Genomic DNA, 14,520 nt, shown 5'->3' with positions numbered 1-14,520 from the left:
GAGCTCATACTGACAAACGGAGCTTCTATTACTCAAAACTTATTTTAAATTATAATAATAATATATGGAATTAGGAGGGAAGCAGATTTATATTTCTATTTGACATCACGGTGCAGCATTCAATGCTGTAAATAAATAATCAGAGAAGTTCCCCTCAATGAAATGTTTCCAGGGCCAGACACAGGTTATATCGTGATACACACAATGGACAGGGCCATGAGCAGAGTGTCCCCCAGCACAACCCTTCCCTCCTTTAAAACTGCCTGAATATACTGAGAAATGTCTCGTATGTTCGTGCGAATTAAATAGAATTTCCATATTAAAAAAAAAAAAAAAAATCACTTAAATGTTAAATCAATTCTAATTCACAACACACAAGTCTAAACACTTTCAGGAATAGACTGATACAGAAATGATTAATCCTTCATTTTTAATGTCCTAAAAGTAGTCAAACTGAAAGGGCTTGAGTCTTAAATATTGGAATTAGCTTGTAAAATATCACCCATGTGTAGATCTTTAATTATAATGTCGCCCAGGTTGCCCAAAACACCCAAAACGGACAGAAAAATGCCAGAAGGCATGACCACGGCGTATGGAAGCGTTTCAGGGGGCTGACAGACTAAAAGCAGCTTCTTCTCTGCGTGGACCTGGATGTTACCTGTTTGAAATCCACCCCAGTGTCACTCCACGCTGCTGAAGTGTGTGTGTGTGTGTGTGTGTGTGTGTGTGTGTGTGTGTGTGTGTGTGTGTGTGTGTGTGTGTGGATATTTTCTTGGGTTTCAAACAGTCCAGCATTCAGCAGCTACGTGGACTCGCCGTGCCTGCTGGTGAAGGCGGATCCATGCGGACTGCAGCTCGGCGGAGGGCTGGGAGGACAGGCTCCAGCTCAGGATGGCACACAGGGTTCAGGACTGCTGGACCCTCTTCACGCCACGCCTCTGGATCTACACCAGCTGATGCTTTTCTCCTCTGCCTCTTTCGTGAAAACTTGTGGAGGTCTCAGCTGTGCGGATTGTACTCATTTTGCTGATTTTGAGCCTCTGCTGTGAGCTGCGGGGTTTCAGGGGCGAGGAGGCGCACTCGGGCCGGATCCACGGTGCGTGCGGAGCGGCGCGTTTCTGCCGCGCGCTTAAAGATGCTGAACGACATTCAGATCGAGGACCGTCTGCGGATCACTGCGAGCCCCCCGGATGGTCTGATCGGTGAGTCCAGGTGGTCTTCTGTCTTGTGCTGCAGGGAAAACAGTGAACAGAACTGGACAATTTCAGGTTTGGGAGCTTGAGTTCAAAGCGCCACTTGTTTTTTTGTTTTTTTTTCCCGGCTCTTATGTTATTAATTCTTATTTTCATTCATTCTTATTTTCATCCGTCATTGCTATAACCGAGTTCAGAAATCGTGTTTTAATTAAAGCTATTTAAGTTGTATATTACTACGGCTATTATATTACTATGAATATTTTTTATGTTTAATTTTTGCAATTCTGTTTTTTTAATGGAGGCCAGAGAGTTCCAGTGAAAAACTGCTTTTGAGGAAATAGTTTTGTTACAAATGATCTCTACTGAAACCTCATGAATCGGATGACATATCGGCCAAATTAAGGTCTGAACAAAAGCCTTTCTACTGTCAGATCAGTCTTAGTTAAAGCAATATTTCTATGTTTAATTATCGACCCACTTCTTCAGGCTGACTGAGCAGCTTCCTCCTCCTCTTTCTCTGCTTCAACTGTTTGCTTTCTATATTTCCATATTTATTTATTAGACTTCAGACTTTTTTAAGTTGTTTAAATACAGGCATGGCTAATTCCAATTAAATTCAGTTTTTACATCCATTTGGATTAAATACTTTAAACTACATGACACATTGTTTATTGTTAATTCTGAGGCTATTACAAAATACAAGCAGAGGACTTTCCTGCTAGTTTTCTTATGTATCAATGAATGCTTTGGCCTATATGAAAATATAGTATATAACTGACGTTTGACGTCACCATGGTGATTGATTATAGGCTACAGGACACTTGTACTGAGGCAGCCAGAAGAAGCGATGATGCTGGCCATGACATAAAGGCTACATGGGAGCATGATAGCAGTATCTTTGCTTTTCATTATATTCTAAAGGGGAACAAGAAAAGTGCATCCAGCTCCAGTGTTGTTGCTTTATTGACTCATTCATATGACACATTCAAGGGAATATTCAGTACAATTAAACAGGAGAACACAAAATGAAATCCTCCACTGGGCCTTCATACAAGCCTTTTCCCTACATGAAACACAACCAGCATAGAATTAATTTGTTGGACCAAAAACAAAATTACATATAAAATATTTAGCCATGGTTTAGGTTTAATTTGTTCAGGTTTGGAGATCCGTCTCTGAAATTTCTGCCTCAATTTGTTATGCTAAGGCTTCAGCATTAAAATGGCATTTTAAAACCTGGTAGCAACTCTTCCCAGAAATAGTCCAGTGTCACTCTGGATGATCCACAGACCTCAGTGTGAACACTTCATAGGCACTGTTTACTGCAGAGATCCTTGTCTCAGGAACTCACATCCATTCAATCAAAACTATACAGAAAACAGAAACTTACTGCATGGTTGGATACCACTTTGGCAACTGAGATTTTATTATTATTAATATTTCTATAGTTTTGGAGAACCCTGTAGCATGTAGAATAGATAGCTGTTCAGCCTGAAATAGTGTTTGACCTCAGAGCATACAGACACACAATGCACTTGAATAGGACCAGTGATTAATTCTGTCAGTCACTGAAGTCATGGCTTCAGTGTGAAGGTTTTTGGTGACCAACGTGTGCAGTAATGAGTCACTCTGTCCACTGAATTACAGCCTTTTGTTCACCTCCTCCTCTGTGCTTTTATGTGAAGCACGCTGCCACAGCTCCTGATGCAGTAGGCCGATGTTTGACGGTTCATTCTTCTCCTCTGTCAGGCACTGCCTCCCCCCAGCAGGCCGTGTGTGAGGGCTGCACACAGATCATCTCAGACCGCTTCCTGATGCGGGTCAACGATGCTTCCTGGCACGAGGAGTGCCTGCAGTGTGCCGCGTGCCACCAGCCGCTCACCGCCACCTGCTACACCAGGAACATGAAACTCTACTGCAAAGCTGACTACCAGCAGTAAGACACTGTTTTCCTTCATTACACCTAGTGTTCTGGCTCAGCTGGGCCTTCGTGGTGGAATGTGTTTGGCGTTGGTGGTGGGAGGAGATTTTTAGCAGCAAGTGTTTAAAAAAAATACATTTGCTCATGTTTGAGCTGTGTGCTGTAGGCCGGTCTATGCTAAGCTGTTCATTCATTTAAACACAAAACAATTTTAGAATCCTTTTTTTTTTTTTTTTCAAAAGCAGTTGAAACAAGATACAGGCTTGATATGCAAAGAAAATCATTATATATTACTGAAATTAGTATTTTAGGATTAACACACTAAATAAATCAATGAATTTGACATTATTTATTGGATTTTGTTGCTTACTGCCACAATGGTCACAATTCACACATCTGTTTAAGGACTACAGGAATATAAGGCCATCATGGCTATTTTTCTGTAGATCTTCTTTCCTTTTGAGCCTGCACTGCCTGTTATTTTAATACATGGAAATACACATATTTTAATGACAGATGTTGAAAATGAGTTTCATTTTGTTATTTCTTAAATATGGTAAAATTGCCTCAATAGGCTAATGAAATGCAATGATCTAACCATTTAATTTAGCAATTAAGAGGATGCCCAAATAATAACAATAATTTGACATGACAAGTTTCAGTTGTCAGTTTATCAAAAGGCTTGTTAAAAATGTCAAAACACACTAATTTTACGAAAACACAAGTAGCTGCACAGCACTGTTGTTCTCAGTATAGCAACAATAACAGAAATGACACTCGATAATTTTGAGCCACAAGGGAGCAAAAAAATGGCACAGGAGAAGAATAATAAAGTGTGAGCAAGACAGCAATTACAGCTACACTAAGTGGAAATGTTTTTAGAGAGGAGCTTGATGTATTTGATGTGGTTATGGTTAACAGCCCTGTGTGATGTGAGCAGTGTTGTTGGAGGGGGTACCCTGCAGCTGGGTGGTCCTGCCTGTTGCAGTGAGGTTTTTTCCAGACAGCCTGGGCAGCATGCTGACAGCGGGCCGTCTGACTGTCAGATCATCTCTCTGCTGGGTTTCTCTGTGAGCCTGTCTTCTTTTCTTAAAGAGCTTTTGTCCAGCCCTGGAGCTTAAAACACTCACTGATATGTGTCAGTGCTGCCTGCTGGAGGTCTGCTGACCTACAATGGGCGACAAGCATCTCCCATACATTACACTACAAAGACATCCTGGCGTAAGCTTTCAGTAAAAGTGGTGAAATCCACAGCACAGGCCATGCATAGACGGGCCTCATTACCTGTGACAGAGATTCTTCAACTTTTTCATTGTGACGATTCTTATTTCAGTTTGTTGTTTTTTTTCCTACCATCTGACCATGAAACAGAAAATAGAACATGAAACATGAACTAGAATATAAATTAATCAGATTGAATAAAATACAATTAAATGAGTAAATTAGGAGAGCAAATGCCCTAAAAAACACAGGAAGGCACAGAGGATGAATAATCGAACACCTTGCCTTCTCAGTCGGGTCATTTCAGAGTTGAGGGGCCCTGCCTGCTAAGGCCTAGTCTCATCTGGTTTTTAGTCTAGACCTGGGAATGACGAACAAAGACCTAAAGGATCCCAGGCTACACTCAGGTTCAAATAGCAGGCCAGAAATAAAGTCAGGAGCAAATCCCATATGGGTCTTAAAGGTGATCATTAAAATGTTAAAATCGACTGAAACAGGCACCCGATGATGCCACACTGAAGCAGCTGGAGTTTAGCTCAATGGCATTGACTTTGACAGGAATATAATAAGTCCCTAAAATCTAAATGGACTGAAATAAAAGCATGGATGACATTTTCCAAGTGCTTTGCCGATGAGCACACTGTTTTTCCCCAAATGTTGAAATGAATTTTGGGTTGAAGCAAGATTTCACAGGCCGATCAACATCACACCAAAATCTCATAGTAGTGATGTTAAATATAGATTTACATAAATATCCACTTTTTTTCTTATAGACATTGTAAACCAAAGCAAGCAAACTATAAAAAATAATCCTGTGCTCCACATTTTCAAAGTCATAGCTGTGTTTCTTATTCAAAGACTCAGTGTATGGTTTGAGGAAGGAATAACTGGGAGGATCATTATTACTCTATCGATGAATTAGTCTTTCATGGTGCACAATCACCTCAGGGTTTTTTTTTCTGGAATTCAAAATTTAGAGATAAAATATTGATAACAGCATTGGTGTACTGGATATTTGACATATAAAACTAAAAAAAAATGCTGTCAATAAGGATCATTCTGAAGGAGAAACTCAACAAACAGCTAAAACACTGCCTTCTCAATGTCTGATGTTGACTTATCTTACACACAATCTGCAGCTTAGAAATGTTCAAGATGCTCTTTTTCGAGTCTGTGCCATGAATTCTATTTTGTGCTCACATTATCCACAGCTCCTTGATCTTATTTTTTCCTATCTGTCTTGATCAAATTAAAAATCCATAAAATGTTTTGCTTTCATCCTCTTATGAATTCAAATTGAAACTATTCCAGGATTATTTGAATGAAAAGATAAAAGAGACTCCATAATTTGATTAAAACAAAATAAATGTATTATTATTTACATCATATTAATTATTCTTCAGTGATCGTGACGTGGTGTTGTTCAGCTTTGATCATACATTATCACCCCTGACAGCAAACTGGCAAACAAATCTCTTTCACTGTATTTGGAGAACTTGTGGACAGGACACACGGACTCAGCTGGTGAAGCAAACTGCAGTGAAAGCATGGAGGAAACTGCTGTGCAGTTTAAACAGTCCCTGTATTAGTATACTGATATGAGAAAAATAGCAATCTGTGACAGCAAAATTGGTTACTATAACAAAATATGACAGTTCAAATACAGTCACAATGACTGGGGTCTAAGCAGACTGCCAGCAATCACATGCAGGTTTCTTATTTAATTGACTAGAAGCACTTGAAAACACACCACATGCATGAATTACCACATTGTTGGCAGGGAAGACTTGGCCGCCTGGGGATTCAAGCCCTGGATGTTTGTATCCTCACAGAAGGTGACTTACTGCTACATCAGTGGAGAGCATGGTTTGCACACCTTCTCACATCTTGAGGCAATGATATCTCGTGTCAAACTGGGGATTTCGGTCTATTTCTGAAACTTAAAACACAGCTGTCGAAAGGTTGGAGATAAAATTCTGAAAAAAAAAAAAAAAAAATCAAACATCATTGTGCTGCTTTCAGGTGTACTGTCAAATCCTTTGGTGAAGTTTGTTCAAACGTTTGGTGAAATAGAAAATGTTGTGCATATGGTGCTAATTACAGTAAGACACTGAATGTCACTGTGGAGTCATTGTTTGACTGTTGGAAATGTGATATCTAGTATCCAAAGAATGTCTGTGGATTCTGGTAGTATTTGATTGAAGACTTGTGGAGATATAGATGTGAAACTATTGTCACACATCAGTGGATGTGCTGAAAAGATTCCAGTTCTGTCGGACCTGCAGTGGAGTTTAATTGATTCTTGGAAGTTTAAACTGCAGTGTAGATGAAAAAATTTGAGGTTGCACTCCCTTTTTAACCAATCATGACCAAAAATTATACAAATAATTGAACATTACATTACAACATTTACACTCCAATCCATGCAGCTTTTTATGAGATATAAACTTTTTACATTTGTGACGCCCCCTTGTGGCAGAATATCCCAGGAATGTGCAGTGAAGCGTGGATGTAGCATCTGAGCACGAAGTTTGGTTACAACAGCTTAAGCAAATTTTCATGAAGCCTGAATGAATGTTTCTATCGACCTTAAAGACAGGTTTAACAAAGTGTAACTTCCAAACCACGTGGAATATCAAAAATCTGAAAAACATTTTTTTCCGTATTAGTCCATGTTTTCCTTAGACCCAGGGCAGACAAAGAAGAGGGAGAAGGAGGAAGAGTAATCCTAACAGATACAGTAAGGTTCCTATAGCTTTGCTGCTTAGACTTAACACTACCCATAAGTCCAGTTCAGCTTGATTCCTCCTCATTCAAACCTCATTCATAAGCACAGTGTGAACAATGGATAACTTTGAATTTCAAAACTAATTCTGTTTTCTTCTTTTTCAAACAGAAGGTTTGAAAGGCATACACAGGCAACATCATGATCACACGCAGACCCACATTACAGGAGGTTATGTAAATTACACAAGGTAGCAGTTGTCTGTATGGGGAGCTTTTTAAGGCATTTTAAGCAAATACTGCTGGTTAGTTAATATAAAACTTAATGTCAGTCGGTAACTGCAGACACTACAGCCACAACAGCAACATACAAGGATAAATGTGATCATGTGTGATGTGTAAATTTTTAACCTTTGAAAATGAGGATTTTCCATTATTTAAAGAGGAAGAATTTGGCTTTGTCTTTTGGGAAATGCAGCTCACATTATTTTAGTACTAATATTGATGCAGTTTGATAATCAGCTTCCAACCAAGACAAATGAGTTTCTTGTCCAACAGTTCTTGAACTCTGTTAGGTTGAAAGCGATGTTAAAACAGGTGGTAGAACTGTTAAAGCGTGTCTGGTCAGTCTCAGTGTTCCACATAAACTGTCCTGATGCCCTTTTTCTCTTCCCTGTGAGCACTCTTTGACTTTGTCTTTGTTGGGAGGTTTTGTCTTTATTGCCTCTAATTTCAGTCTTATTTTTTTTGCTCCTTGCCCTTCAGTGTAGCACCTCCATTATTCATTTTGAAACCAGGAGGTATATGGGATATGTCATTGTAAAACTGAGCAGGTTTATTTTATTAGAAACCAGAGGGCCTGGTGTATTCAGCATAAATCAAAGCTGAGACCCCTGCAGGTGAGGATCCAGGAGTAAATCCTGGACCTAGACACAGCAGGCTGTCCAGGACTCTAAATACACTCCATCCCCCTGAGAGCAGGGGGCAAAGAAAAGAGTAGGGGCGGGGGCTGAACAAAGTCAACTCAAAGAAACAACACAGGAACCAGCAGGAGCTCCTTAAAAGCCTGTTCTGTTTGGATACCATAGCTGACCAACGGCTGAGCTCAGCACTAAAAAAACAAGCCTTCATGAAAACTTTGCAGATTGGGTTTCATCACCTCTGCAGACTCTTGCCCTGGCAGCCACAGGTTGTCCTCCTCCCACAGTCTCCAGCATCAGCTAACTACAATGATTTATGCCAGTGGTCCTCTGACCCCACCTTGACTTCAAACAGAGGCAACATGAAACAGTGGGTGGACGTGGTGTTCAGGGAGCTGTGGAGGGAGCGTTTTCGGCTCAGAGTATCAGGATACAGCTATCTGAGGGAAGCTTTCAGGACTCATTTTCAGATGGATGCAAATGGGTTTTAGGCTCATCATTATGTTTTGAATGTGTTGTGTGGGGCAAACACATATTGTATTTATATCACTTTCTATTGAAATCATCGATGAGTAAGTGATACATAGAGGATACAAAAATAGTATGTATAGAATATGCAGATTTATTCCGACTGACATTCATTCTTCTCATTTGTAAGGCTGCCAACAAAATGCACAAAATACCTTAGAACCACACCTTTGAAAAAAAGACACATTTTAGTATAAAGTGAGTCTAAATAAAAGCTGTGCTGAGCAACAGGAGATTTTCTCAGTGGGAAAATACCAAGGACCATCATGCAATGGGATCACACTGCCCATCAACATGGTGATGTTCCTGCCCATGAGTACTCAGTAGTCATTACTACATTATTACATGAGTACTCAGTACTTCTGGCTCAGATCACACCCATCTTCAAACTCGGCCTTCATTTTGATTTTATCTACACACCTGTTAGGTTTTATGACTGCATCTTGCACTGTTGTGATGCGATCGCGTTGACAAAATCTGTCCACAGACAGACAGACATAAACACCTGGCAAAGTACTCGAAACCACTTCTGTGGTAGTTCCTGCTACAATAGGTGTCTTCAGGATGACACACACACACACACACACACACACACACACACACACACTTACACAGAGAGAGAGAGAGAGAGAGAGAGAGAGAGAGAGAGAGATGAAAACAACACCGGGCACGGTGCCATTGGTGGTAACAAGTCAGAATATATATAAAAAAGGTGTTTAATGGGAGGGGGCCGGGATGAATGGTAAGATGAAGGAAGTGTCTATGAAAAAATTAGAGGGCCATCCAGAAAAGTCTGAAGAGCTCTTCTGGTTGCATGCACTTTAGAGACAGTCCTTAACTTCAGCTTCTCAGTTTCCTGTCTGCTGTCATGTTTCAGACTATGATGTGAAAAAAAAGCAGCTGTGGAACATCTGCCACCTTTGTAAACCTATTTGTTTACATTGTGGCACATTTATGTACAGACAACAACCAGCTGGACTACTATGATGCTGAGAAAAGATTCTGAATCTGTAAATTATAAGGAGTTTGATTTTTTGTTTAATTTCTGAAAGGATTTATGTAAATGTATCCACATTGAAGACACCACCGTAAAGAGCGAAATCTACAAACTGTGACAAGGTGCCAGTGGTGGCTGTGTGTATCCATTTGACTTGACTTATTGACTCTGAGAAGAGGTGGTGTGCTATTTATCATAATTTTTTTTGGGGGGGGGGGGGATTCTGTTCAGACAGCACTGTCTGTTACATTCCTGTAAGATACACGTGCACATCTGTTTTTTGTATCACAGCTGTAAATATAGTAAAAAGTAAATAGCATAAGAAAGTGTTTGCAACGTAGCTGCGTTTGTGAAGAACTGTCTGTTACCTTCCAGTTTGTACACAGAGCACATTTTATTGCTCCTGCAGGAGATACTGAGATATACTGATAACACTCTCACTTTACCTACAGTCAGCTTCCTGTTTTATTACACAAGGTTAGATGTTAGTGTGATTTAGGAAGTGATCTATGTTTCTTCCCACTGACCTCAGAACAGCTTGGCATTCCTCCACCACACTGGGACACACTCTAAAAGTTGACAGAGCCACAAATCATTAAGGGGCTGCAGGCAGTCTCCAGTGAATGCTGGGTGATGATGAATCTGCCTCTGAACATTCATGCCACCCCATCAATTATGGGTTAATGCCACAGCATAGCTGTTTGAACTGATCCCAGGTCCACCGCCACTGCTAAGTGAAAAACAGTGATATATGACTATCATTACTACAGTGTTGTTTTCTTTGCAGTCGACATAGCAGATGGTTCAAACAATCAGGTGTAGCTTCAGAGGGTTTATTTTATCTTATTTTATCTGAGATTTAGAGAGAGATGGCGTGTCAGTGAATTATTGTGCAACCAGTGGACATGAAATGACTGGTACATGATCAATGACTGTAAACGATTTATAAGTGATTTACAAATGTCTTCCTGTGAGAGTATAACCAGCTGTATGTGATGACAAAAGGAGGAAAAGTAATGTTGAAACTTTATTCAAAAATTCCAAACGATATGGGTTCACCATATCCATAGACAATGATGTTTCCAAGATGGATTACACAGATTTTCTCACTGAGTTCAATGACAGGGAGGCAAGCTCCTGCCAACATGACAGCTGACTGGCATGAACATTTTTAAAATGTAATCTGGGGGCATTACTGTTCCTTCAAATGTTTTTTCTCTTGGATAGATAGATAGATAGATAGATAGATAGATAGATAGATAGATAGATAGATAGGACTTTATTGATCCCACACCGGGGAAATGTGGTTGTTACAGCCAGCAGGTTACAAAAAGCAGGCACAGTGGCATAAGAGGTCAAAAAATAAAAATACAAAAGTTAACAGACACAGAATAGAAGAAAACAACTATGTATATGTACATTTTTACAGACTATAAAAAATAGTAAATGTCAAAGAATCCTATTGCCGTAGAGAAGTAATGTTGCTAGTAGTCTCATGAGAAAAAATAACTACTGACATGACATGTATTGTATTGCACTTGAGAATACTATTGTACTTGAGAACTACTATACTATTTTGCTTGAGAAATACTTGGTTTAGGTATATGCATAATATATACAGTTTATAAAAATACTGTTGCCAATATAAGCAATATATAGTGTTATTGCACAGTTGAGAGAAATACACAACTTAGAAATTGCACCAGGTGAAATGGATAACGTGAGCATGTATTCGCATTAATAACTGTAGTGCAAAACAAAGTGGGTTTATGATGTGGGATTGAGAAAGACAGCATCAACACAGTGCTACATCACATGATGCTGGAGTTAAACAGTCTGACAGCTGCAGGAATGAAGGACCTGCGGTAGTGTTCTTTCTTACAGACTGGATGCAGCAGTCTGTTACTGAAGGAGCTGCTTAAGCCCCCTACTGTCTCATGCAGGGGGTGGGATGGGTTCTCCATGATCGATGTCACCGTGGCTCACATTCTCCTCTCACCCACCTCCTCGATGGTGTCCAGAAGGCAGTCCAGGACAGCTCTCCTGACCAGTTTGTTAAGTCTTTTTCTATTCCTCTCAGAGCTTCCACAGCCCCAGCAGACCACTGCATAGAAAACTGCAGATGCCACCACAGAGTCATAAAATGTTTTAACACTGTCCTACATACTCCAGAGGACCTCAGTCTTCTTAGCATGTGCAGACGACTTTGGCCCCTCCTGTAGAGGAGGGGCCAAAGTCAATGGATTACCATCTCCTGCGTTTTGCTGGCGCTTATATGCAGGTGGTTCAGTCCACACCAGTCGATGAAGTTGGTAACAGCCTCCCTGTATTCCAATTCGTTGACACGTGTCCAACAATTGCTGTATCATTGGAGAACTTTTGGACGTGGCAGCTGTCGGTGTTGAGTCTGAAGTCCGATGTGTAAAGGGTGAAGAGGAAGGGGGAGAGACAGTGGTAATTAAGCAGAATCTTTATGGGACAGGGTTGCTAATACAGACCAGCATGTCTAAGAATTGTGTTTGTACCCTACTGGATTATTCTGCAGCACTCGATTCATGTCTACTAACATTCAGTGGCCGTGCAGGTGGAGAGCAGGGTGTTAAGGCCATTAGCTGTGTAGTGCCTCCAGCTTTCATGGTGAACACAAATGCTGATTTTTGGTTCTTACCATTACTGTAAACCCTAACTAAATGTTTTAGTTGCCTAACCATAGGTATACCTGAATCATACTGCAGTTACTATGCACAGATTGATGGCGGCTGGTGATAATTTACCTGGGTGGCTGAGAGCTTCAGCTCAGGTTCTGACTTTGCCAAACTACCTCTTTTGTCATAGAGAGGACGATTTTTTTGGTGTTGTGTCATCTGCTGAGCTGGCCAATATTGTGGTATTAGACAGGCATGTCCTACAAAGGCCACCGTACTAGTCATATTATAAACAGGAAGAAGTTGAGTAAAGTCAGAGCTCAAATTACTGCACTCAGACTGATAACTCGAATACTAATTTAATAATTAATTTCCTCAAAGACTCGGACAGAGTGGCTAAAAGTCTGCTTCTCTAACAATAAGCTACAATTATTGCTAGCAGGGAAACAAACAAGAACAGTGTCCCCTGTGAGAGGTCTTGGTTGGCTAGTCAGCCAGTCACTCATGAATGGCAGTGTTTTATTGGTTCTTTTCACACACATCTACTCATATTAGGAGTAGGAAGTGGGATCAGGTGGAAGGTAGTGTTGAATCAGTGTATGTTGTGGTTGGAACAGTGCCCATGAAGCATTAACAAAATATACACAAAGCACATTTTGTGGTTAATTTTATACTATATAACCTCACCTGAAGTAATATGAAAATGCAAACAAACATAATATTTAGAAATAAGAGATTTGCTGATTCTGAATCAAGCTTTGAGGATGGTGAGGCACCACATGTGCACCCTCTATTGGCCAGCTGGCACAGGTATCATATACAGAATTTATTGACAGTAATACAAAGGAGCACTTAAACATATAATATGTAACATTTCTGCATTAAAATGTCTAAAAACAACCAGGGTGTGGCAGAATCGTCCAGTATCAGTGTATTGGGTGTATTTTTAAGTTAAATGGAACAGCTTTGTGGCTGCATGTGCTATAGAAAAGGCTTATTGGCAGACTTTACCAACAAGATGTTTGTTACATGACACAAGGGGAAATCCGATATGCAGGAACACTCTGACCTCACGCAGATGATTTTAGGGTTGTGTGTACCCCCCTGGCCTGCGTGTTGTTTATGCCTGAGAGAAAGTCAATAGCCAATAAATGGTGTCTGTTCTGTGGGTTTTACTTTTGAGCAGACATACCGCTTCTTACTGCTCATGGTTTTATCTGTGAACACTCAGTTTTCCTCCCCAGCTCCGCCCCTGCACTTCATCCATGTCTAAGTATGGGGAACTGCAGCTCTAAACATGTCCCTGACATGAAGCCGTTTATGCACTAGGTTCATAATGGGTCTGGGGATCAAAGAGTGAGCCACAGCAGCAGAGCCAAACTGCCACCAGGGGGTGGGGGTGGAGGTGGAGCGGCTATTTTTTTGTATGGGCCATAACAGTGGGATTTATAGAGCATCGTAGGGTGGGACAGCATGTCCGAGGAGTTTGTTGAATTCATTATTTTTATTACCAGTGACGAGCCAGAGGGAAAATAAGAACCAGATCCTCCCGTCCCTCACAACAATACTTCATATGAGACAGACAGACGTCATAGTGTGGACCTTGTTTTATATATCCCCCACTATGTCATGTCTTTACCCAAGGCTTGGCCAGACTACTCATTGGTTTATTGTTTTAGGTTCACTTCCCACAATAGCAAATAGTCTGTTTTTGTGCTTACAGCCCACGTCCTTCCAGCCGCACATTGGCTACTTTCAGGCACTTTTCCACCAATTAAATCTGAACTCAGGATAACTTCAAGTTTAAGTTTACAACTTGGGTGTTATTGCTGTTCTTTTGGCCATCATTTTTGACCTTTTGGTTTATGATAGCACTGTAATCACCAGTGTAATTGCTGAGATCTGGGAACATGACATTTAATACAATGACAAATGAAAATCCACTGAAGGTCCACTGTCTTGTCTGTTGTTGAACTTTTGGCTGTATCACACAGTTATCATGTGGGTAGCACATTTGGAAGCTCCAGAACAAGTGAGTAAGCACACAGTAATTTTCAAACCAAGGCTGTCGTTGTTGTTGCAAAGTGAATCTTTGGTGTCGTATATGCTCCATACACTCATCTGTCCCAACCTGTTCGCAGACAGGAAAGCTGATATTAGACAGTGCTGGAAAAACCTAGACTACATTCAATGACATTTTATTTCTTTATTGTTTTTGCAGTGAAGGGCTGCATTGGTGTGGGTGTTCTCTTTCAGGTAACTGTGAGATGATGAAATATGATCCAGGAAGACCATTTTGAATAATAGATTCACAGGTCTGGTTGCTAATAAGTTACGCAACTGTTTGTAGTGCTATGAGACAAGATAT

General features: G+C 40.5%; 1 protein-coding gene across 1 annotated transcript in view; it reads left to right on the top strand.

The window, feature by feature from the left end:
* Positions 1-781: 781 nt before the first annotated feature.
* LOC143338090 (LIM/homeobox protein LMX-1.2-like) overlaps positions 782-14,520 on the top strand; it is a 53,803-nt gene continuing 40,064 nt past the window's right edge. The window contains exons 1-2 of the mRNA XM_076758254.1: positions 782-1,202; positions 2,946-3,132. Of these exons, the coding sequence (XP_076614369.1) occupies positions 1,136-1,202; positions 2,946-3,132 (254 nt within the window). The 5' untranslated portion in view covers positions 782-1,135. The remainder of the gene's footprint in view (positions 1,203-2,945; positions 3,133-14,520) is intronic.

Source organism: Chaetodon auriga, chromosome 19, assembly GCF_051107435.1.
Source record: "Chaetodon auriga isolate fChaAug3 chromosome 19, fChaAug3.hap1, whole genome shotgun sequence".
NCBI lineage: Eukaryota > Metazoa > Chordata > Actinopteri > Chaetodontiformes > Chaetodontidae > Chaetodon > Chaetodon auriga.
This window is presented reverse-complemented; position numbering and strand designations above follow the sequence as displayed.